Source organism: Salmo salar, chromosome ssa12, assembly GCF_905237065.1.
Source record: "Salmo salar chromosome ssa12, Ssal_v3.1, whole genome shotgun sequence".
Taxonomy (NCBI): domain Eukaryota; kingdom Metazoa; phylum Chordata; class Actinopteri; order Salmoniformes; family Salmonidae; genus Salmo; species Salmo salar.
In genome coordinates this window covers 70,475,500-70,499,421 of record NC_059453.1, presented here as the reverse complement: position 1 = coordinate 70,499,421, position 23,922 = coordinate 70,475,500, and the positions used below count along the sequence as shown (strand labels likewise).

Here is a 23,922-nt window from a genome sequence, read left to right as displayed (position 1 = left end):
GTGCGCGTGTCCATTTATGCACACGTGTGTACTACACTACACAGAGCAAGTGGGCATTGTAGGGAAAAGAGAGGTGAAAAGTTCAGATGAATCCCATCAGGCTGAATACTCATGATACACATTTTTCTTACATAAAAAAGGACTATTTTGACTGATACACATTTTTCTTACATAACAAATGACTACTATGACTGATACACATTTTTCTTACATAACAAATGACTACTATGACTGATTTGGACTCTATGTGGCTTTATACTGTATTATTGTATTTTGATAGGAAACCTCAAAAAGGACAAAGCACAGCGCTGGATCTGTTTTAGAGCTTTAATTGATAACAGTTACGCCAGTGTTACAGTAAACACACCAACAGGCTGAAGGTAGTAAATACCAATACAAGTTCCCACTACTCTAATACTTCATACAGCAGAATAAATTATACCATGGTAATATCCACACATGCGGAACAGGAAGGGAATAAAGAAAAACACAGATGCCATAAAGCAAGTAAATAGGTTAGGGGTCAGAGGGAAGGTGGGGAGAGGAAGAGTCATAATGATTTAAATATCCAAATGTCGATTAACGCAGGTGTTAGAAATGGATTTGATACACTAAAAGCATTTTAAAAAACCTTTTTTTTTTATATACACAATAATGGGGCATTTTTTAAACAGATATTTTAGACCAGCTGGGTTCAGTGCTTCAGAGTCATTACTTTCAGTGAGGCGTTCTCCACTGGAGCCTGGCTGTACACACACATAGCCAGAGAACACACTGGTCGGTCCACCGTTCTATTCTAACCTCTTTCCCAGAAAGGAGAGGTCACCATCCTTCATGGCATCAAAGCTGTGCTGCTGAGCCCCTCGACAATGTTTCACACTGAGAGGTCAGAGGTCAGATAGATATGTATGGTCCATGGTAAGGTCTGCACTCAGATCATGAGTCCATAAGATCAAGTGCTGGAATACACCTTCCAATGCTCCTGGCTGCACAGGTGTGGCATAATAGGCTCCATCTGGTCACCATCAAAACGCATTGGTCCGAGACTCTCTCTCTCTGTCTACTAACTTAAATCCACTCAGTTGAGTTTCAACCTCTTTTATACAATTATTAAATTGAGGAAATTTATTGGAATTTTTTCCTAATTTAATATACAGAATTCCTTACTTAGCTGGGCGCAAACACTGCATTTTGTTGAAAGAAAGCAATACAATATAACACAACCAAAAACAACAGAAGGAAACCAGTAAATCAAAAATACACTGACTTCCGCAGATCTCTTGCCTTAACTACCACTGAACATTGTTCTTGTTTTAGTATAAAACATACTTTTTATAATCAAACAATTCACAATCTACCCGTCTACTGTATCATGTCCATGTATATGCGACTAAGGACCAAATCCTGACTTGAAATATGCATACTTAACTCACTCCAACTTTTGCAAAACAATCACACACTGATGTCAATGGGAGTTATGCACACGTACCTCAAGTTAGAATTCAGCCCCAAATAGATTGTGTCAAAAGTCAACTATGAGTGCTACACAAATGTTTCATATTTGCTATTCTAAAAAAATGGTTTGTTTTAGTACATTTCTGTGAGTGTGTCGGTCAAAGCAGGAGTTGAATGTCCAGGGGACTAGGAGGGGGGCGTATCCAGTCAAAGCCAGAGAGGGGGCCAGCCAGGGCTGTTACCTGTGCCCTTTCACAATTGACTGGATTATTTAATTTGCCAAAGTGCATGTGACTGGCACAGCTTGTGTACTCTTAATCTCATCATGAGCAGAAAAGGAATGTGACTGAGTTATTCAACCATCCTGGAGGAATGTTTCACAGGAATGCGGACTTGGTCCAAACCAAAGTGGTAAACAGCTGCATGTGCCTTTAGAAAATGTCTTAATTACCCTAAGAGAATATAAAAGGTGGCTGGTAATGAGAACGGTAATTTTGAATTAGCTTTGACAGTAAGTTTGTGTCATTTAATCTCCTTTACCCTCTTAAAGTCACATAGAGTTCTGTGGTGGATGGGGTTTGGGGGATAGGGGGTTTAGTCCTCATTGGCATGGTCCATATTTCTAAACAAAAAAACATGAATTTCCCCCAATCCTGTTTTTACAAACAATGCCCTCCTCCCGATGAAGTACAGCTAAGGATGGGATAGATGTTGGGAGGGGGGAAGCCATTGGCCGCCAAACCGCTGCCAATTCCCAGTAGAATCCGCCCAGCCAGACTTCCCACAGAGTGGCCAAGTTCTTTAGGAATGTCAAGTTGTATATGAAAGTGAGAAGGTCAAAACGCTTACTAAGATTAGAGCTCAGGGAACAGGCAGAGGAACAGCAGTCTGGGAAACAATCAGGTATTGTATACTATGATAAAAATACTATAGTATTCACTGTAGGGTTTTTGTGGACTTTACTGTAGCATCTACTGTAACATTTACTGAAGTATACTGTAGGAATTACAGATAACTATAGTACTGTAGTAAGAAAAAAAGTATATACTATATGAATAAATGTTATGTTTTTGGGAACTGTAGTATACTGTATAGTTTAGAAGTGGAAGCTTTCTCCTTGTAGGTAGGTAGGTAGGTAGGTAGATCTGGGGTCTGAGCAGTAGTTCAGAGAGTCTGCTCTCTTCTATAACCTGTAGGGGACATAACATATGTTCTATACTTGGCATGTAGGTTTTCACTTATGGGTGGCACAAATTACGATGTGGGGGGGGGGTGGATGGGCAGGGCATATGCAAATTAAATACTATCGTTTTTACTAAAGTTAAAAAAGTGTAGTGATTTTGCAGACTGTAGTGTTTTTCCTGACATTACTGTAGTATATACTACAATTTTTTTTTAAGATAATACTGTAGTATCTCCAATAGTGTTCTACAGTATACTACAACATTCTATAGTAAGTACTACACATGGTCGAGGGATACTACAGTGTGTAGTATAGTATTCTACAGTATACTACAATTTACTATAGAATTCGTTAGTAAGTACTGTATTATTCTATAGTAAACTGTAGTATTTTCTCATGTGGGAGCTTTTCTCTCTGACTGGGCCGCCACACGCATGAACGTACGCACACACACACACACACACACACACACACACACACACACACACACACACACACACACACACACACACACACACACACACACACACACACACACACACACACACACACACACACAGACACACTCTGCACCACACTACACTGTATCCCCTCAGTCATCTGCTAGCATTTCACACTGACACAAAAAAGAGCCATGAAGGGAATAATAAACAAAATCACATGAATCATAATCATAACAGCAATAATAATATAAACAATATTGATATAAAACAAGAGGGATTATCATTTGAATGACATTGGCTTAGTGAACTACTATAAACAACAAGGTCAATGTACATTTGGAAATGGCTCTGAGTGTGGACTGGACTGCAGCCAGGGGGCGTGTTCTCCATGCTGGCTGGAGCCAATGTCTCTGGGATGTCTGGACAGAGCCAATCAGGGGTGAGGATGGCACAGGGGAGGGGCAGAGCCAACGTTTACACAGCCTGACTGCCTGCTGGGGGGAGAGAGAGTGTGCTGGTGCAGTGGTTGGGCTGCAGGGTGGGGAGCAGCAGTAGGGTGGTTCATGTACTGTAGGGGGGTGTTGAGTTTAGACTGGGTGGAGCCAGGCGGAGGCTGGGTGTTTCAGTAGGCCTGTCCCGTCTCCACCTGCAGTAGTCCCAGGACAGCAGAGTGGTCTCCCAGCTTCATCCTCCTCTGGGTGGACAGACTCACGTTCTTAGCCAGGTAGTCAACTGCAGCTGGAGAGAACAGACACACAAAGAGTCACACATTTGCATGTGAGGGATACACACACACACATAAACACACACAACACACGGCCAACCCTTATGTCCTTGTTGGTCACTGTTGTTCATTTCATTTCATCTCTCTGTTTCTGACTCTGTTCTAAATGAGTTCTGACAGAACCAAGTGGAGTAAAATGAGAAATAATTTGAAAACAAAACAATCTCTTTCCCATGCCATGTTTGAGGTTGGCATAGACTTGGCACGGGCATGTGCCACCTCATAGTGTCTCCATGCTGTCACTCAGCATGGTCCCAGGGTGTATTGTGTATGCCAGTCTTCATTACACTTGGCATCTCTGATTTCATGCCCTCCACACTTCCCTTCCCCGATCATTTTCATCAGTAGACAGCAGCTCTCTCTTCTCTCCTCCATTCATTAGCCAGCCACTGTGCTCAATCACTGTCTTAATTAACCACAGATCAGATCACATCCACACGGCCATCAGTCTCTCTGCTCTGCAAGCTGGCTGCAGATAACACTACTGTCACACACACACACACACACACACACACACACACACACACACACACACACACACACACACACACACACACACACACACACACTAAACAAACACGCACAGGTATACACATGGGACCAAAGGAGGCTGGCTGGGGAAGTGTGCTACAGTTTACCCCTTATGAAGGGTTGTGACAGCATCAGTCAATAATTATGCTAATCTAATAGATCAGCCTGTTTCCTGCCCCGAGGTGTGTGTGTGTGTGTTTGTGTGTGTGTGTGTGTGTGTGTTAGATAGAAAGAGAGAGAAAGGGGTGGCTAAGAGGACAGTGTGGCCCCTCAGGGTGTGTTAGTGCCTTTGAAGTGGCCCTCTCCTCATTCCCAGCCAAGCAGAGTAGAGCATAGTGTGACTAAGCTAGGTAGCACCGAATGGGAATCAGAGGCCTTTATCAGGAGCACGTGTCTGCTCTGACAGACCAGGAGTCAAAGGTCAAGGGGCAGCCCGACCTGGGAGGTGGTGGTGGCAGCACCATTTCCTCTAACTACCACTGGTCCCATGTAATATGAGATGGAAGACATGCAGGAGACTTGGAAGGAGGTCAGATGGGAAAGGCAAAAGACATCCACTCATATACAAACACACGCACTCACTTTCTCACATTCACACATAAATGCAGATGCAGTACTTACTCTGTCCATACTGGCTGTACTGGTATCCGGCGGTGACGGGGTCCACACTGTAGCTGGTGGCGCTGTAGGTGGGGGGGCAGTAGGACTGGGAGGAAGCCAGGCTGTCCACCCCCTTGATGGAGTCAGAGCGCTGGCTGCAGCTGGCTGAGATGGGGTTGGAGGACTCCAGGCTGCCATGGAGGGGGGAGATGGAGAAGTCATGCTGGGACTGGGAGGGCACCGCGTTGGGGTTACTCAGGATGCTCATCACCTGGGGAGGGAGGGCAGAGGGGAGACAGAGGGGGAGTTAGAAAGGCTGAGGTCCTAAATAACACATGGATGAGATTGAGTGACTGCACTATTGAGTTGTACAGAGGCATCTTAAAAAACAGTCTTTTAACTTTGAAACATGGACCAACAAAAAAAGGGAAAAAAAGGAAAGTGGCGAGGGATGGGGATGTAGATGTAGGGAGATGGGGTGAGAGAGGGAGATGGGGTGAGGGAGGGAGATGGGGTGAGAGAGGGAGATGGGGTGAGAGAGGGAGATGGGGTGAGAGAGGGAGATGGGGTGAGGGAGGGAGATGTAGGGATGTAGGGAGATGGGGTGAGGGAGGGAGATGGGGTGAGAGAGGGAGATGGGGTGAGGGAGGGAGATGTAGGGATGTAGGGAGATGGGGTGAGGGAGGGAGATGGGGTGAGGGAGGGAGATGGGGTGAGAGAGGGAGATGGGGTGAGAGAGGGAGATGGGGTGAGGAGGGAGATGTAGGGATGTAGGGAGATGGGGTGAGGGAGGGAGATGGGGTGAGAGAGGGAGATGGGGTGAGGGAGGGAGATGGGGTGAGAGAGAGGAGATGGGGTGAGAGAGGGAGATGGGGTGAGGGAGGGAGATGTAGGGATGTAGGGAGATGGGGTGAGGGAGGGAGATGGGGTGAGAGAGGGAGATGGGGTGAGGGAGGGAGATGGGGTGAGAGAGGGAGATGGGGTGAGAGAGGGAGATGGGGTGAGAGAGGGAGATGGGGTGAGGGAGGGAGATGTAGGGATGTAGGGAGATGGGGTGAGAGAGGGAGATGGGGTGAGAGAGGGAGATGGGGTGAGGGAGGGAGATGGTGTGAGGGAGGGAGATGGTGTGAGGGAGGGAGATGGGGTGAGAGAGGGAGATGGGGTGAGGGAGGGAGATGGGGTGAGGGAGGGCGAAGAGGTGAGGGAGGGAGGGAGGGAGATGGGGTGAGGGAGGGAGATGGGGTGAGGGAGGGAGATGAGGTGAGGGAGGGAGGGAGATGGGGTGAGGGAGGGAGATGAGGTGAGGGAGGGAGATGGGGTGAGGGAGGGAGATGGGGTGAGGGAGGGAGATGGGGTGAGAGAGGGAGATGGGGTGAGGGAGGGAGATGGGGTGAGGGAGGGAGATGAGGTGAGGGAGGGAGGGAGATGGGGTGAGGGAGGGAGATGGGGTGAGGGAGGGAGATGGGGTGAGAGAGGGAGATGGGGTGAGGGAGAGAGATGAGGTGAGGGAGGGAGATGGGGTGAGAGAGGGAGATGGAGTGAGAGAGGGAGATGGGGTGAGGGAGGGAGATGGGGTGAGAGAGGGAGATGGGGTGAGGGAGGGAGATGGGGTGAGAGAGGGAGATGGGGTGAGAGAGGGAGATGGGGTGAGAGAGGGAGATGGGGTGAGGGAGGGAGATGTAGGGATGTAGGGAGATGGGGTGAGAGAGGGAGATGGGGTGAGAGAGGGAGATGGGGTGAGGGAGGGAGATGGTGTGAGGGAGGGAGATGGTGTGAGGGAGGGAGATGGGGTGAGAGAGGGAGATGGGGTGAGGGAGGGAGATGGGGTGAGGGAGGGCGATGAGGTGAGGGAGGGAGGGAGGGAGATGGGGTGAGGGAGGGAGATGGGGTGAGGGAGGGAGATGAGGTGAGGGAGGGAGGGAGATGGGGTGAGGGAGGGAGATGGGGTGAGGGAGGGAGATGGGGTGAGGGAGGGAGATGGGGTGAGGGAGGGAGATGGGGTGAGAGAGGGAGATGGGGTGAGGGAGGGAGATGGGGTGAGGGAGGGAGATGAGGTGAGGGAGGGAGGGAGATGGGGTGAGGGAGGGAGATGGGGTGAGGGAGGGAGATGGGGTGAGAGAGGGAGATGGGGTGAGGGAGGGAGATGGGGTGAGAGAGGGAGATGGGGTGAGAGAGGGAGATGGGGTGAGAGAGGGAGATGGGGTGAGGGATGGGGATGTAGATGTAGGGAGATGGGGTGAGGGAGGGAGATGGGGTGAGAGAGGGAGATGGGGTGAGGGAGGGAGATGGGGTGAGAGAGGGAGATGGGGTGAGAGAGGGAGATGGGGTGAGGGAGGGAGATGTAGGGATGTAGGGAGATGGGGTGAGAGAGGGAGATGGGGTGAGAGAGGGAGATGGGGTGAGGGAGGGAGATGGGGTGAGGGAGGGAGATGGGGTGAGGGAGGGCGATGAGGTGAGGGAGGGAGGGAGGGAGGGAGATGGGGTGAGGGAGGGAGATGGGGTGAGGGAGGGAGATGAGGTGAGGGAGGGAGGGAGATGGGGTGAGGGAGGGAGATGGGGTGAGGGAGGGAGATGGGGTGAGGGAGGGAGATGGGGTGAGGGAGGAGATGGGGTGAGAGAGGGAGATGGGGTGAGGGAGGGAGATGGGGTGAGGGAGGAGATGAGGTGAGGGAGGGAGGGAGATGGGGTGAGGGAGGGAGATGGGGTGAGGGAGGGAGATGGGGTGAGAGAGGGAGATGGGGTGAGGGAGAGAGATGAGGTGAGGGAGGGAGATGGGGTGAGAGAGGGAGATGGAGTGAGAGAGGGAGATGGGGTGAGGGAGGGAGATGGGGTGAGAGAGGGAGATGGGGTGAGGGAGGGAGATGGGGTGAGAGAGGGAGATGGGGTGAGAGAGGGAGATGGGGTGAGAGAGGGAGATGGGGTGAGGGAGGGAGATGTAGGGATGTAGGGAGATGGGGTGAGAGAGGGAGATGGGGTGAGAGAGGGAGATGGGGTGAGGGAGGGAGATGGTGTGAGGGAGGGAGATGGTGTGAGGGAGGGAGATGGGGTGAGAGAGGGAGATGGGGTGAGGGAGGGAGATGGGGTGAGGGAGGGAGATGGGGTGAGGGAGGGCGATGAGGTGAGGGAGGGAGGGAGGGAGATGGGGTGAGGGAGGGAGATGGGGTGAGGGAGGGAGATGAGGTGAGGGAGGGAGGGAGATGGGGTGAGGAGGGAGATGGGGTGAGGGAGGGAGATGGGGTGAGGGAGGGAGATGGGGTGAGGGAGGGAGATGGGGTGAGAGAGGGAGATGGGGTGAGGGAGGGAGATGGGGTGAGGGAGGGAGATGAGGTGAGGGAGGGAGGGAGATGGGGTGAGGGAGGGAGATGGGGTGAGGGAGGGAGATGGGGTGAGAGAGGGAGATGGGGTGAGGGAGAGAGATGAGGTGAGGGAGGGAGATGGGGTGAGAGAGGGAGATGGAGTGAGAGAGGGAGATGGGGTGAGGGAGGGAGATGGGGTGAGGGAGGGAGATGGGGTGAGAGAGGGAGATGGGGTGAGAGAGAGAGATGGGGTGAGAGAGGGAGATGGGGTGAGGGAGGGGGAGATGGGGTGAGGGAGGGAGGGAGATGGGGTGAGAGAGGGAGATGGGGTGAGGGAGATGGGGTGAGGGAGGGAGATGGGGTGAGAGAGGGAGATGGGGTGAGGGAGGGAGATGGGGTGAGGGAGGGAGATGGGGTGAGGGAGGGAGATGGGGTGAGGGAGGGAGATGAGGTGAGGGAGGGAGATGGGGTGAGGGAGGGAGATGGGGTGAGAGAGGGAGATGGGGTGAGAGAGGGAGATGGGGTGAGGGAGGGAGATGGGGTGAGGGAGGGAGATGGGGTGAGAGAGGGAGATGGGGTGAGGGAGGGAGATGGGGTGAGGGAGGGAGATGGGGTGAGGGAGGGCGATGGGGTGAGGGAGATGGGGTGAGGGAGGGAGATGGGGTGAGGGAGGGAGATGAGGTGAGGGAGGGAGATGGGGTGAGGGAGGGAGATGGGGTGAGGGAGGGAGATGGGGTGAGGGAGAGAGATGAGGTGAGGGAGGGAGATGGGGTGAGAGAGGGAGATGGGGTGAGAGAGGGAGATGGAGTGAGGGAGGGAGATGGGGTGAGGGAGGGAGATGGGGTGAGAGAGGGAGATGGGGTGAGAGAGGGAGATGGGGTGAGGGAGGGAGATGAGGTGAGGGAGGGAGATGGGGTGAGGGAGGGAGGGAGATGGGGTGAGGGAGGGAGGGAGATGGGGTGAGAGAGGGAGATGGGGTGAGGGAGGGAGATGGGGTGAGGGAGGGAGATGGGGTGAGAGAGGGAGATGGGGTGAGAGAGGGAGATGGGGTGAGGGAGATGGGGTGAGAGAGGGAGATGGAGTGAGGGAGGGAGATGGGGTGAGGGAGGGAGATGGGGTGAGAGAGGGAGATGGGGTGAGAGAGAGAGATGGGGTGAGAGAGGGAGATGAGGTGAGGGAGGGAGATGGGGTGAGGGAGGGAGGGAGATGGGGTGAGGGAGGGAGGGAGATGGGGTGAGAGAGGGAGATGGGGTGAGGGAGATGGGGTGAGAGAGGGAGATGGGGTGAGAGAGGGAGATGGGGTGAGGGAGATGGGGTGAGGGAGGGAGATGGGGTGAGAGAGGGAGATGGGGTGAAGGAGGGAGATGGGGTGAGAGAGGGAGATGGGGTGAAGGAGGGAGATGGGGTGAGAGAGGGAGATGGGGTGAGGGAGGGAGATGAGGTGAGGGAGGGAGATGGGGTGAGGGAGGGAGGGAGATGGGGTGAGGGAGGGAGGGAGATGGGGTGAGAGAGGGAGATGGGGTGAGGGAGATGGGGTGAGGGAGGGAGATGGGGTGAGAGAGGGAGATGGGGTGAAGGAGGGAGATGGGGTGAGAGAGGGAGGGAGATGGGGTGAGGGAGGGAGGGAGATGGGGTGAGAGAGGGAGATGGGGTGAGAGAGGGAGATGGGGTGAGGGAGAGAGATGAGGTGAGGGAGGGAGATGGGGTGAGAGAGGGAGATGGGGTGAGAGAGAGAGATGGGGTGAGAGAGGGAGATGGGGTGAGGGAGGGAGGGAGATGGGGTGAGGGAGGGAGGGAGATGGGGTGAGAGAGGGAGATGGGGTGAGGGAGATGGGGTGAGGGAGGGAGATGGGGTGAGAGAGGGAGATGGGGTGAGGGAGGGAGATGGGGTGAGGGAGGGAGATGGGGTGAGGGAGGGAGATGGGGTGAGGGAGGGAGATGAGGTGAGGGAGGGAGATGGGGTGAGGGAGGGAGATGGGGTGAGAGAGGGAGATGGGGTGAGAGAGGGAGATGGGGTGAGGGAGGGAGATGGGGTGAGGGAGGGAGATGGGGTGAGAGAGGGAGATGGGGTGAGGGAGGGAGATGGGGTGAGGGAGGGAGATGGGGTGAGGGAGGGCGATGGGGTGAGGGAGATGGGGTGAGGGAGGGAGATGGGGTGAGGGAGGGAGATGAGGTGAGGGAGGGAGATGGGGTGAGGGAGGGAGATGGGGTGAGGGAGGGAGATGGGGTGAGGGAGAGAGATGAGGTGAGGGAGGGAGATGGGGTGAGAGAGGGAGATGGGGTGAGAGAGGGAGATGGAGTGAGGGAGGGAGATGGGGTGAGGGAGGGAGATGGGGTGAGAGAGGGAGATGGGGTGAGAGAGGGAGATGGGGTGAGGGAGGGAGATGAGGTGAGGGAGGGAGATGGGGTGAGGGAGGGAGGGAGATGGGGTGAGGGAGGGAGGGAGATGGGGTGAGAGAGGGAGATGGGGTGAGGGAGGGAGATGGGGTGAGGGAGGGAGATGGGGTGAGAGAGGGAGATGGGGTGAGAGAGGGAGATGGGGTGAGGGAGATGGGGTGAGAGAGGGAGATGGAGTGAGGGAGGGAGATGGGGTGAGGGAGGGAGATGGGGTGAGAGAGGGAGATGGGGTGAGAGAGAGAGATGGGGTGAGAGAGGGAGATGAGGTGAGGGAGGGAGATGGGGTGAGGGAGGGAGGGAGATGGGGTGAGGGAGGGAGGGAGATGGGGTGAGAGAGGGAGATGGGGTGAGGGAGATGGGGTGAGAGAGGGAGATGGGGTGAGAGAGGGAGATGGGGTGAGGGAGATGGGGTGAGGGAGGGAGATGGGGTGAGAGAGGGAGATGGGGTGAAGGAGGGAGATGGGGTGAGAGAGGGAGATGGGGTGAAGGAGGGAGATGGGGTGAGAGAGGGAGATGGGGTGAGGGAGGGAGATGAGGTGAGGGAGGGAGATGGGGTGAGGGAGGGAGGGAGATGGGGTGAGGGAGGGAGGGAGATGGGGTGAGAGAGGGAGATGGGGTGAGGGAGATGGGGTGAGGGAGGGAGATGGGGTGAGAGAGGGAGATGGGGTGAAGGAGGGAGATGGGGTGAGAGAGGGAGGGAGATGGGGTGAGGGAGGGAGGGAGATGGGGTGAGAGAGGGAGATGGGGTGAGAGAGGGAGATGGGGTGAAGGAGGGAGATGGGGTGAGAGAGGGAGGGAGATGGGGTGAGGGAGGGAGGGAGATGGGGTGAGAGAGGGAGGGAGATGGGGTGAGGGAGGGAGGGAGATGGGGTGAGAGAGGGAGAGAGATGGGGTGAGGGAGGGAGGGAGATGGGGTGAGAGAGGGAGATGGGGTGAGAGAGGGAGATGGGGTGAGAGAGGGAGATGGGGTGAGGGAGGGAGGGAGATGGGGTGAGAGAGGGAGATGGGGTGAGAGAGGGAGGGAGATGGGGTGAGGGAGGGAGGGAGATGGGGTGAGAGAGGGAGATGGGGTGAGAGAGGGGAAGAAACAGAAAGACTGTTCTATTAGTGGTGCCAGTGAGTTCAGCGTTAAATGCAGGGACAGTGTGGGGACAGTGTGGGGACAGTTTGGGGACAGTGTGGGGACAGTATGGGGACAGTTTGGGGACAGTGTGGGGACAGTGTTGGGACAGTGTGGGGACAGTATGGGGACAGTGCGGGGACAGTGTGGGGACAGTGTGGGGACAGTATGGGGACAGTGTGGGGACAGTGTGGGGACAGTATGGGGACAGTGTGGGGACAGTGTGGGGACAGTGTTGGGACAGTGTGGGGACAGTATGGGGACAGTGTAGGGACAGTGTGGGGACAGTGTGGGGACAGTGTGGGGACAGAAGGGTCTTAGGGTGATAATAGAGCCACTGACAGACAGACCCTGTTTGTTCCAGAGCCTGGGGGCTGGAGGAGGCCTGAGGCCTACATCACAACAAGCACTGAGGGACTCCCTAATCCCCAGCCCCTAGCCTAGCCATCTCATGAATAGTAATGAAGTTGGAAGTAGTAAACGATCCTCTTAGATCAGATCCCCACAGAAATAGTCTCCACTAGCCTCACTGAAGGGCCTACTGCTAGTATGAGTTAGGGTTATGGCTAGGGTAAGTATTAGGAGTGTTATTTATACAGCATGAGTGCATTTATTTCAATACTCTGTAATCTCATCTAATATACAATGATGAGTTAACAGATAATACACTTGTGGTATGGATATGATTATCTCCATTAGACTGGAGGCACAGACCATCGCCGCAATGCAGATGGAGGTTTCTACTGAGCTTCTGGCCTAAACTGAAATGTTAGAATTGGACTATAATGTCCCTTTTATAAAACTAGAAAGGGCCGGGGAGATTGTGAATGGGGGAGAATGGTCCCACACATGCTTCCTCCCCAACATCAGGTTCACGTTGTGTCTCGTTACGCTGGGCTGGCCTTTGGCGCTTTGGCTGCTAAACCAATTAGCCCATCATGGAGGTGGTTAAACACACACACACACACACACACACACACACACACACACACACACACACACACACACACACACACACACACACACACACACACACACACACACACACACAAAAAGGTTTAAACACAGTTCACAGAGCCGATGCTGTGGTGCAAAATATCCTACAGAAGGACAGGGCTCCAGTCAATCTCCAGAGTGGACATCCAAGCAACCTTTATACTGTAGAACCTCTTCACCGCATACATACGGAGCCCTACTGCTCAGCAATACAGCCAGACACACACACCGGATAGGGAAAATGTATCTTATTCCACAAATTAATCCTATTCTGCAGAAACTGTCTCTGAGGAAATATGAAGCACTTGAGGCACATCAGAGACATAAAGGCTGGTTAGTGATTTCCTCATGTTAATTCTATCAGGATGGAAACCCCCACCATCCACCAGCCCCACAACTTATTCAGACAGAACATGTGACATGTATCCATAAGAGGGAGATTTATGGCTCTCTGCATGCAGGACACATGGGACGCTCTCTCCCATATGGACTGGAGCTGGAAAACAGACTCCTTCTCAGTGTGAAACCTCCTATACCCTGCTGTGCTGGGCTGTGCTGTACTGTGCTGTGCTGGGCTGTGTTGTGGTGTACTGTGCTGTGCTGGTCATGTGACTGGGTGTGAGGAAGTGCTAGTTGGGGGTCCAGGGAGACAGCTGGAGGGGGTGGTGCCAGATATAGTCATCAGTTAATTGAAGCTTGATTACATCGCTTCCTTATTTAAACATGAAATAATAAAACGGCCAGCAACCAGGGGCTGTGCTAAATTGAGCCTAATTACTATTCATAGATTTCACCAGTTCCTCAACAGAGATGGCCACTTTTCATGGACAATGTTAGAATTTCATTTTTTCCCCAAGATTGCAAAAAAGTTAGTAAAAAAGAAACTATTGTCTGGAGCGTTGTATCCTTGAGATGCCCTTCCTGAAATGGTTCTGAAGGTTTTGGTTAACTGATGCTGGAGGGGGGAAAGGTAAGCTCCTCGATTGAGCCTGGGTTCATATTAGCTATCTGTAATGTCCTACTGCTTTCACACAGCTAAATAAAAATCAATGCCATTTCACCACTTCCCCCTATTATCTGATGTGGGTGGAGATATGGCTGATGCTGAGTATCAGCTGCAGGGTGTAAAACACACCCTCAACAGGCCTTTAGACCTGCTCTGCTCCAGAACAACACCACTCAATACACACTTAACACCCTCACTCCCTTTCAGAACAGTCCTCCACTACAGCCCTTCCTCCCTCTCCCTCTGTCTCTCCGTACAGCGTCCTCAGTGTTTGTTTGTTGTTTGACTTTGTGCTAGGGCTGTTGGAGGAGATAATGTGAGCCAGGACCAGTTTAAAGGACACTGCTCCAGGGCGTCCCCTGCCTCGCTCTATACAGATAGATTACTTTATAAATAATAATAAAAAACTAATTAATTCTCTCAACTTCTGAGCCCTCCAGCACTGCGGCAGAGTGAACAGGGAACTGTAAGTTGATACAATGTCAATCCTTTCAGAAAAATAAATTGAGCATTTGCAACACAAAAATACATTCTTTTATACCCTGCTAATTTCCTTAACAGTCAAATTATATTTTTTTGTCTACTTAAATGTTTGACGAGCCTTTGCTCTTTGTTGGATTTGCTTCCTGAATAAAATAACTTGACTTACTGTGAGGAAGTTGACTGACTGAGAAAGCGGAAGGCAATATTTTCAAAAATGGAAAAAAGTGCATCATTTTCTTACATACAATACTCGCTAAATTCCCTACAGTGACATATTCAAGCCACAGTTTCAAAGAGATGCCTTACGTCACAATGTTATTTATTAACCTTTATTTTCACTATATATGGTCATGTAATGTGCTATGCTCATCTTAATCCTTGAATGACCACATCAGGTCAGCGTGCACCTCACTGCTCACCCAGTGCCACGCACTAGTGATGGAAATGTTCACTATACGTTTTTTCATGTTCACAAAAATATTTCAGAGACAAAGTTTTTGCATCTGAAAGAAAGTGATACAGCATAAGGAAAATAAAAAAGAGAGTATATAGATATAAAGAGGGGGGAAGGAAAGAGGAGCGAGAAGAGAGAAAGAGAGAGTGAGAGTGTGAGAGAGAGGCTTTGGGAAGTACAAAGACTCCTGTAGGACTGAGTTGGCCTGAGGGCCAGCCTGCCTGGAGAGCTGATAGGACAGCCCTGTGTTCCATTCTCGGCGCCAGCGCCCTCGCCAACACACCCCACTCCACAAACACTTCTCTTAATCTGCGCAAGACTGGATTAGCTCCCCTGTCACCGATAGCTCCCGTTCTGCCCAAATCAAATGCCCCCAAGACATACCTTTAAGTTCGGTAGAGGTCACTGGGGCAGAGAGGAGAAAATAAGCACTCCAAATGTCTGGAAGTTATCTGAGCGGCGCAGAATAACATCACGCACCTTGGCAGATCTGCCTGGCTGATACACACCTCACCTGGGAATGACTTAAGATCAGGGATGACGATGACACCAAATTTGGGTAGATGTTTTTTTTTCAATGTCAGTCCTGGGGTGTGATTACAGAGAGTAAATGTTGAATTTACTGACCTATAAGTTAAGAAGTATGAGTACACTGAATGGTATTTCTTGGTTGATTGGAAATAATTCAAACATGCGCAACGGCTAAAATTGGGTGCAATATTCCATATAAAATATTGAATATTTACAAATTATTTCTGAGAACTGATAAAAAAACATGTGATGCACATATTTCTCAAAATCTAGTAGAAACATTTTACTGATACTGTACATTGAAGAATGCAGGGTAAAATGATTATGCACAAATCAAATAAACAACAGCATCAATTTCTTCATTTTGAAAACAACTAGGAAAGAGAAATAAAAAAGAAAAGATGAAGGAGTTTTTCTAAAGAGTCAATGGAGCAGTGCAACCCCAAGTCCACCCACCCTCCCCTCAGCCCTCCTTCTCACATGAGAGGAACAGCCCAGCGGGCACTAAGGCCCCTCATCTGAGCAGACATAATGACTATTTAAAAATAACAGCGATTGCATAAATTGAATTAGAGCGTTTTGGTCACGGTGGAGGTGATGGCAGTGGTAGGGGAGCTGTGTGGGGCCACGCCGCAGACTGACGTGAGGGTGGCAGGCAGCAGATGACGGGCCCTGGCCTGTGAGTCAGTGCATTAATTGGCCGCGGCACGTTAATCAAAAGTGAAAAGTGTCTTCCGCCACCAATGCTATGGGACGAGGAGAGACAGAGACAGGATGAAGAGAGGGTGAGAGGGAGGATGGGAACTGCAGAGAGAGAAATAGGTTTTTGAAGCATGTGGGTTGTGGGTTGTACGGGCGGAGGGGGGGGGGGGGGTTAATTGTGTTCAATTAAGTGCCTGATTGGCACTGACAGAATCTGGGCATTGACAAGCTAGGCACAGATGAGGACGATTAGCGGGCATTGGAACAAGCTGTCACTTCTCACAACATGTTAGCCATACTACCACAGTGTCCCCCAGTCTCTCAACTCTGCTCTCTAACACCACTCCCCACAATCACTGAGCTGCACTATTTTATCTAACAGCTAAACTCGAGACCTAAACACACACAATATCAAATGAAATTCCACATGATCTTAAATAAATACTAATTCCGAAATGTTTCATAAAATGTAATTGGAGAATAATAGTTTTGACAAAATGCATTTTCTTCCCTGACTCCTTCCCCGGCCCCCACCCGTCTTCTCTAACCCTGTGTTCAATGGAGCACAGCTGCCTGCTACTAGCCAGAGAAAGGTCTCCCTCCCTCCTAAACATCCAACAGTGCGTGCAGGGCCCCTCACTAAACAGAGGTTAATATGCCGTCTATTGGGCTGCAATTGGAGAACGTGTGGGGAGCAATCCTCTATTCTCTGCTAGTGATATGCTTGAGTTACTGTGGGATGGATTCAGCCACCAGGAACAAGAGCAACCCCCTCCAATACGCAAACACACACACGCACGCACGCACGCACACACACACACACACACACACACACACACACACACACACACACACACACACACACACACACTCTCACACACACACACACACACACACACACACACACACACACACACACACACACACACACACACTGCAACTCTCCTCACCTCGCACCACCGTCTCTGCCAAATTAAACGGCAGATTTTCTGATTCCAGCAGAGTGGTTTCAGTGAGGCAGGGCTGTGTGTATGAGGGAGGGTGCAGCTCGGAGAGGACAGAGAGGCGTATCGGGGAGCGGGGAAGTCGGGGGGAGCTGGGGGGGGTTTGTTTGCTAAAAACAGCAGGGGCCAGGCCTAGTGAAAAATGTCAGGTCAAATTGTTCTTGACAGTGTTAATGTTTGCACCTCATAGCCATAATTACATGTAAATAAATAGTGAAATAGCTCTCAGCTGGAGACTGAGAGGAGTGGGCTGCAGCTCCAGACAACCAGCTGGGGACCAAACCACATCACACATTCTCATTTTACTGGCCCACGAGAAAGAGGAAGAGAGAGCAAGGGAGAAAGAGAGGGAGAGGAAGAGCGAGAGAGAGAGCGAGTGAGAGAGAGAGAGAAAGAGAGAGAGTGAGCGAGAGAGAGAGAAACATTCTATGTCATGATTACAGACATATCTTAAGTAACAAAATTATATTTTTGTTTTTAGCTTGAAAAGAATATGCTTTAATGTCCAAGGTTATCAGAACAATGTTCTAAAGATGCTGTAAAATATAACACTGAGCAATACTGGGCTCCATTTCACTTTGGTGGGAAGCTGAGATATGTGGGTGGTGTGTTGGATTAGGTCTATCTCTCCACTGTGCACCATAGGGTTAGACGGGGGGAGGGGAGGGGAGGGGAGGGGAGGGGGGAGGGGGAGCAACAGGGATAGTGTGCCAATGAAGGACTCAGAAAGAGAGAGAGGAAGAAAGAGAAAGAGAGGGAGGGAGAGAGAGAGAGAGAGAGATGACCAGAGAGGTATTAATCACGTCCATGCACCTGTCAGAGTGGCATCTGGAACTAACAGGAAACACATGCAGCCAGACAACATCCCAAACCTCCAGACGGACAGCTAGCAGGGCAGGTTGACTGCAGCCCTGCCCTGCTGCGACTCTGCCACCCCCTGACCCCTCCCACAGAGGTCACACTGCGCATGCCTCACACACCACACACTTCACCTGCCTCCTTTCCTGCCCCAACAAATGGAAGGTATGAGACTGCATAATACTAATAATAAATAATAATAATAATAATAATTATAATAACAAATAAAATATTGATGATGATGATGATGCCGATAATAATAATGATAATCATAATAATCATAATAATAAGTAGAGGAAGCAAAAAACATTGTCAAGCGATGGAAAATAATGCAACAAATCTATGGAATAAAAACGTCTTGAGCATGTTTCACAGTGTACGCCTGTGTGTAATTGGTATTGAAGATAGGATTGATGTATGTGCCTATACTTTAATAAAGGCAATACCATTCTCAATCTTATAGGCATTTTGTCTGCGTGGGACACAGCATGTGAATCAGTCTCAGTCATTTCCTACTTAAATCTTCTAGGATTTACTGAAATGTATATTGGCTGCCTCTGCAAGATAAATGTAAATCGCATTCCCTTATATTTACTATTTATCAGGATGCAGCAGCTCACTTTCTGCAGGAAATATCTTTTACCCGCACACAAACACCATTGCATTTAAATAGCATTTTTATTGTCGCCATAGCCTTTCATCTGGGCGTGGGGAGTAGAGCTGCCTCACCAGGGGGAGAGAGAGTGACGGAGAGAAAGAGAGAGCGAGGGAGAGAGACAGCCAGAGAGCGAGAGAGAGCGAGAGAGAGAGACCTAGTATTAGCAGGAGTTGCAACAACAAAAAGAAGGGGGACACTTTGGTAGGTGAAAAATAGATAAAAACCACATCCAGAGATATTTATGTTAAACAAGAAGGCAAAGAGTGTATTGGTTTAACTTAGCTGTTCTAGTGGGGTTAGAGGTTGAGCTATAGAGAACACAGGCATGGAACCAACCACAGAGAGCCCACTAACTGGTTAATAAATCTAAAGCCTGTTTAGTAAAAACTTTTGCCCTTGCATAATTTAACATACCCACACTAAAGGCACCTAAAACCCTATTCAATCTTGGCAGACAAAAAAAATACTATTTAAATTAGATACATATAGTCAAAAGCCCCATATTGCCAATGTGTGTATGTTTGTGACACCATCCTTTCCTCTGAGTTCAGAAGTGTTAAACAGGCAGCAAGCCCTAATAATCTATGCAGAAACATATAGCCAGTGGATATGATTTACACTCCCTTGATTTTCTTGGCAGCTGCCAAGAGAAGGTCTTATTTGTTGTATTTTTTTTGAAAGCCACTTATATATTTTTTTATACTTGCCAAATTGAAACAGTATTTGTTTTAATGGAAGTTCTAATTAACGTCTATGTATTCCCCCTCTTGCTCTGCGAGAAGCTGAGCTATGAATGCAGGCTATGTGTTCATCCCCTTTGATTAGTTGTCAGTAGAGCTTGCCAGCTGACATGGTGCCCGGTGAGAGGCTTAATGCCCAACTTTTAATAATGTGGGGGACTACATGAATCTCCCTCTCTCATTGGTATTCAGGTGCAGGATGTGTTGTTAGAAGTCAGAGAGGGGGGAGGAATGGAGCCAGAGCCTCTAGATTGTTCCTATATTTTCCCTCTCCCTCTCTCTCCCTCTTTTTGGCAACGACTAGTGTTGGTGTCTTAAATAGAATTCATCCCGTTTTTTAAAGAAGCGTCAGTGCTCGCTAATGGAAGAGAAGAGCGGCAGCGGCAGTTTGGAGTCTCCCCTGGCTTATCTATGTCAGACAGTTGTGGGGAGTCGCTAGCGAAGCGAGCATAGCGTGGTGTCAGCGTGCGTGGTGCGGTGCAGAGCAGCGCGGGTAGCCAGGCAGGCCTGGGGACACGGATCAAAGGGAGGCAGGGGTGAGAGCAGCTCTGCCTGTCTCTGATCCCCTGTGTGTGTGTGTGTGTGTGTGTGTGTGTGTGTGTGTGTGTGTGTGTGTGTGTGTGTGTGTGTGTGTGTGTGTGTGTGTGTGTGTGTGTGTGTGTGTGTGTGTGTGTGTGTAGGCCCAGCCCACTTCCACAGCACCACAGGCTCTCCTAACACATGGCATCCATGGTCCCTCGCACTCCAAAACACACATCCCTTCCAGGACAGAGAAAAATGGAGAGCTAACTTACTACCATGATTTATTATCCAACATCCAGCACCAGTCAAAAGTTTGGACACACCTACTCATTCCAAGGTTTTTCTTATTTTCTATTTTCTACATTGTAGAATAATAGTGAAGACATCAAAACTATGAAATAACATATATGTTATAATGTAGTAACCAAAAAGAGTTTAAACAAATCAAAATATATTTTATATTTGAGATTCCTCAAAGTAGCCACCCATTGCCTTGATGACAACTTTGCACACGCTTGGCATTCTCTCAACCAGCTTCATGAGGTAGTCACTTGGAATGCATTTCAGTTAACAGGTGTGCCTTCTTAAAAGTTAATTTGTGCAATTTCTTTCCTTCTTAATGTGTATGAGCCAATCAGTTGTGTTGTGACAAGGTAGGGGTGGTATACAGAATAAACCACATCCATATTATGGCAAGAACAGCTCAAATAAGCAAAGAGAAATGACAGTCCATCATTACTTCATGAAGGTCAGTCAATATGGAAAATGTCAAGAACTTTGAAAGTTTCTTCAAGTGTAGTCGCAAAAACCATCAAGCACTATGATGAAACTGGCTCTCATGAGAACCACGACAGGAAAGAAAGGCCCAGAGTTAACTCTGCTGCAGAGGATAAGTTCATACCAGTCTCAGAAATTGCAGCCCAAGTAACACACACATCTCAACATTAACTGAGTCCAAATTTGGGATTTTTGGTTCCTACCGCTGTGTCTTTGTGAGACGCAGAGTGAACGGATGATCTCCGCATGTGTGGTTCCCACCGTGAAGCAGGGCGGAGGAGGTGTGATAGTGTGGGGGAGCTTTGCTGGTGACACTGTGAGTGATTTATTTAGAATTCAAGGCAGACTTAACAGCATTCGGCAACGATATGCCATCCCATCTGGTTTGCGCTTAGTGGGACTATTATTTGTTTTTCAACAGGACATTGACCCAACACACCTTTAGGCTGTGTAAGGGCTATTTGACCAAAAAGGAGAGCGATGGAGTGCTGCATCAGATGACCTGGCCCCACAATCACCCAACCTCAACCCAAGTGAGATGGTTTGGGATGAGTTGGACCGCAGAATGAAGGAAAAGCAGCCAACAAGTGCTCAGCATATGTGGGAACTCCTTGAAGACTGTTGGATAAGCATTCCAGGTGAAGCTGGTTGAGAGAATGCCAAGAATGTGCAAAGCTGTTATCAAGGCAAAAGGTGGCTACTTTGAATAATCTAAAATATATTTAGATTTGTTTAACACTTTTTTGGTTACTACATGATTCCATATGTGCTATTTCATAGTTCTGATGTCTTCACTATTATTCTACAATGTAGAAAATAGTAAAATAAAGAAAAACCCTGGAATGAGTAGGTGTGTCCAAAACTTTGACTGGTACTGTAGGTTCTTTTTTTCAAGCTATTGCTCAGACTCCTTCCTAACACATAGAAGCCTTGAGTTTTAGGTAATGTTTAATAGTTTTCCTTTGCCCTAATTAGTCCTCTTGTGTGTGGACCTGTTTGATCCATTGCAGGTTTAATCAAAAAGGTCCAATATGTCTATTCATCATTTATTCACAGTAATAATTGTTGGAGGTACAGAAATGTGGTTTTAAGATGTGCTGTGATCAACAGCCCAGTACACCTGAGTGTGGGTGATAGACTGACTTGTAGCAGTATTTTACTACATGGATTTATGTTATTTCACTCCGAGACAATGCATCGTGTCCCTCTGTATGTTATCCTCAACTTCAATATCCCTGGGATTTGTCTAAAAACATTGCAATGTTTGTATTTCATTACAGAGGGCTTCTTCCCTTGTAAGGTTTGAACACAAACTCTAACTCTAGCTCTTGGTACTGCTGGAGCCTCATGAGCAGCAGTTGTTTTCTCCCCTCTCCCAGCAGGTGTCCCTGTCATGCAATAAAGAGGAATTTAGCCAAAACGGCTGCCAAAGAACACATCTCCCAAGAATAACTAGGGCTTCAAAGGCTTATTTGAAGATAGTGGCCATAGAGTTGTATATGACCTGACATTGTTTCTGGGGAGGATGTAGACCACCTCAGCTTTGGATATGTTTCCTTTTACAGTGCTGCTGTTTCACCATGCCATAACCAGGTACAGCAGGCTCTGTAAATACAATGCAACTACCTGTGCTTAAAATGTGTAACAGATAAAAAGTTCGAAATTGGAACAATTAGAACAAATGCAAGGCTACATTTTATTAGGACAAATGTACAATTGTATTTATTGTGCTCTAAGTAATTTCATTTTTAAGGAATGGAGAGCAGAGAGAAGGACGTGTCGAGCTAAATTGTTGTTAATGAGTTCTTCAATCGCATGCCTTAACTATTTGCTCAATTACTTCCTGGTAATTAAGGCACTGTAAAAGGAATCACAACAGAAGCTTTCGTCACAGCATGGAAAACTTGGTTACGGAGACAAAAGCACAGATTTGTATATTTATCTTGAAACAACTAGTTGTTTATATGTCACTATCCAGGTTTCCCTCCAACAGTTTTATGCAAGTAATGTAGATGACAAATAAAAATAATCTTGCCCTTTTTTCCATAATAATAATCTGATCAGGTGCTCTCTAGCCAACAGTGTGCAGATAAAGCTGTTGGCTAGAGTGCACGTGCTAATAGAAGAGTATACACACTTGCTATATAACGCAAAAAAAATTGTGAGTTGAAAATGTGATGGAAACCCATTTAACTTGCATTTTTTATTAGATCCATGGGAATTTAAAGGCAAAAGGTATTATTTGTGCACTTCGTAATCACGAACAGTTTTTCATCTGCTACAATTTAATTTGAGGGAAAATGCTGATTTTTAGATATAAATGATTTAAGAATATTCACCAATTGGATGGAAACCTAGCTATTGTGGGCATTTAGGGTCATTTAGACTTCAAAAATATAATGTTTCAGAAATGATTTTGGGAAATATTTGTTGTGAAAGAAATCCTATCAGGCCTTCAAACCAAAAGAGTGCCAGTTGATTGACACACAAAAATATTTCTCCATCAAAAAAGCAATAATAATGTTTTCAGCCACTGCTGATATTTCTGCTCCCTGCCTCCACCTCATACTCCTGGCCTTTCCTCTATCCAACACCTGCTGTGACACTAGATGAAACAGGACCAACACAACATCTCTGTGCTCATACCTCTAGCCCAGCCAAGCACAGCTTAACCCACCTCCCCACCCCTGACATAGCTAGCGCCTCTCTCTCGCAAACCAACCAAATTTATATCCCACACGACAACAACCCCAGTGCATGTGCGGATGGCTTTTCCAGTGGCTGTAATGGGAAAATGTGCGCTGTCGGGAAAGGTTATGGGATTGGGATGGGTGCGAGGACCTGTCGGCAATGCTGAACGCAGCAGGATTCCATTATAAACTTGGCAGTTGGCCACCGCAGCCCATTTACTGGGAATCACAGAATTTTTGTCAATCTTTACCAGTAACGGGTAGCCCATCAATACCAGACACTAGAGAAAATAGCTCACACATACCAACACACAGGCATATCTCTTCCGGACAGATGCTGTCTGAAAAACCACAATATAAAATTCTCATTTCCATCACGATGGAGAGTCTATTTGTATAGTTTTCCATTACATAGAGGAGAGGAAGACAGGATAGTGAAAACATACAGTATATAAACAACCTAATAAAAAATCACAGTCTCAATCTATGTCAAACTAAATCTATGTCAACAACAAATCTCTAACATTCCAGATGAGTGGATGAACTGGACATCTGTTTAACTACAGATAGATAGAGTTAGACAGGCTGAGTTGTGTGTTTGTATGTGTGTGTGGTGGTAGGTGCGTTTGTTTGTGTGTGAGTGTGTGTATGTGTGTGTGTATGTGTGTGAGCACCTACTACAGCAGCAGGAC

At 48.9% G+C, this 23,922-nt stretch overlaps 1 protein-coding gene across 8 annotated transcripts in view; it reads right to left on the bottom strand.

Annotated features, from left to right (window-relative positions):
* Positions 1-313: 313 nt before the first annotated feature.
* pax7a (paired box 7a) overlaps positions 314-23,922 on the bottom strand; it is a 66,902-nt gene continuing 43,293 nt past the window's right edge. For 7 of the 8 annotated variants that reach the window (XM_014133075.2, XM_014133077.2, XM_014133078.2 and 4 more), the window contains exons 8-9: positions 5,018-5,267; positions 314-3,819 (exon numbers count right to left, since the gene is read on the bottom strand). In XM_014133075.2, coding sequence (XP_013988550.1) covers positions 3,704-3,819; positions 5,018-5,267 — 366 coding nt within the window. In that variant the 3' untranslated portion in view covers positions 314-3,703. 8 annotated transcript variants of the gene reach the window in all.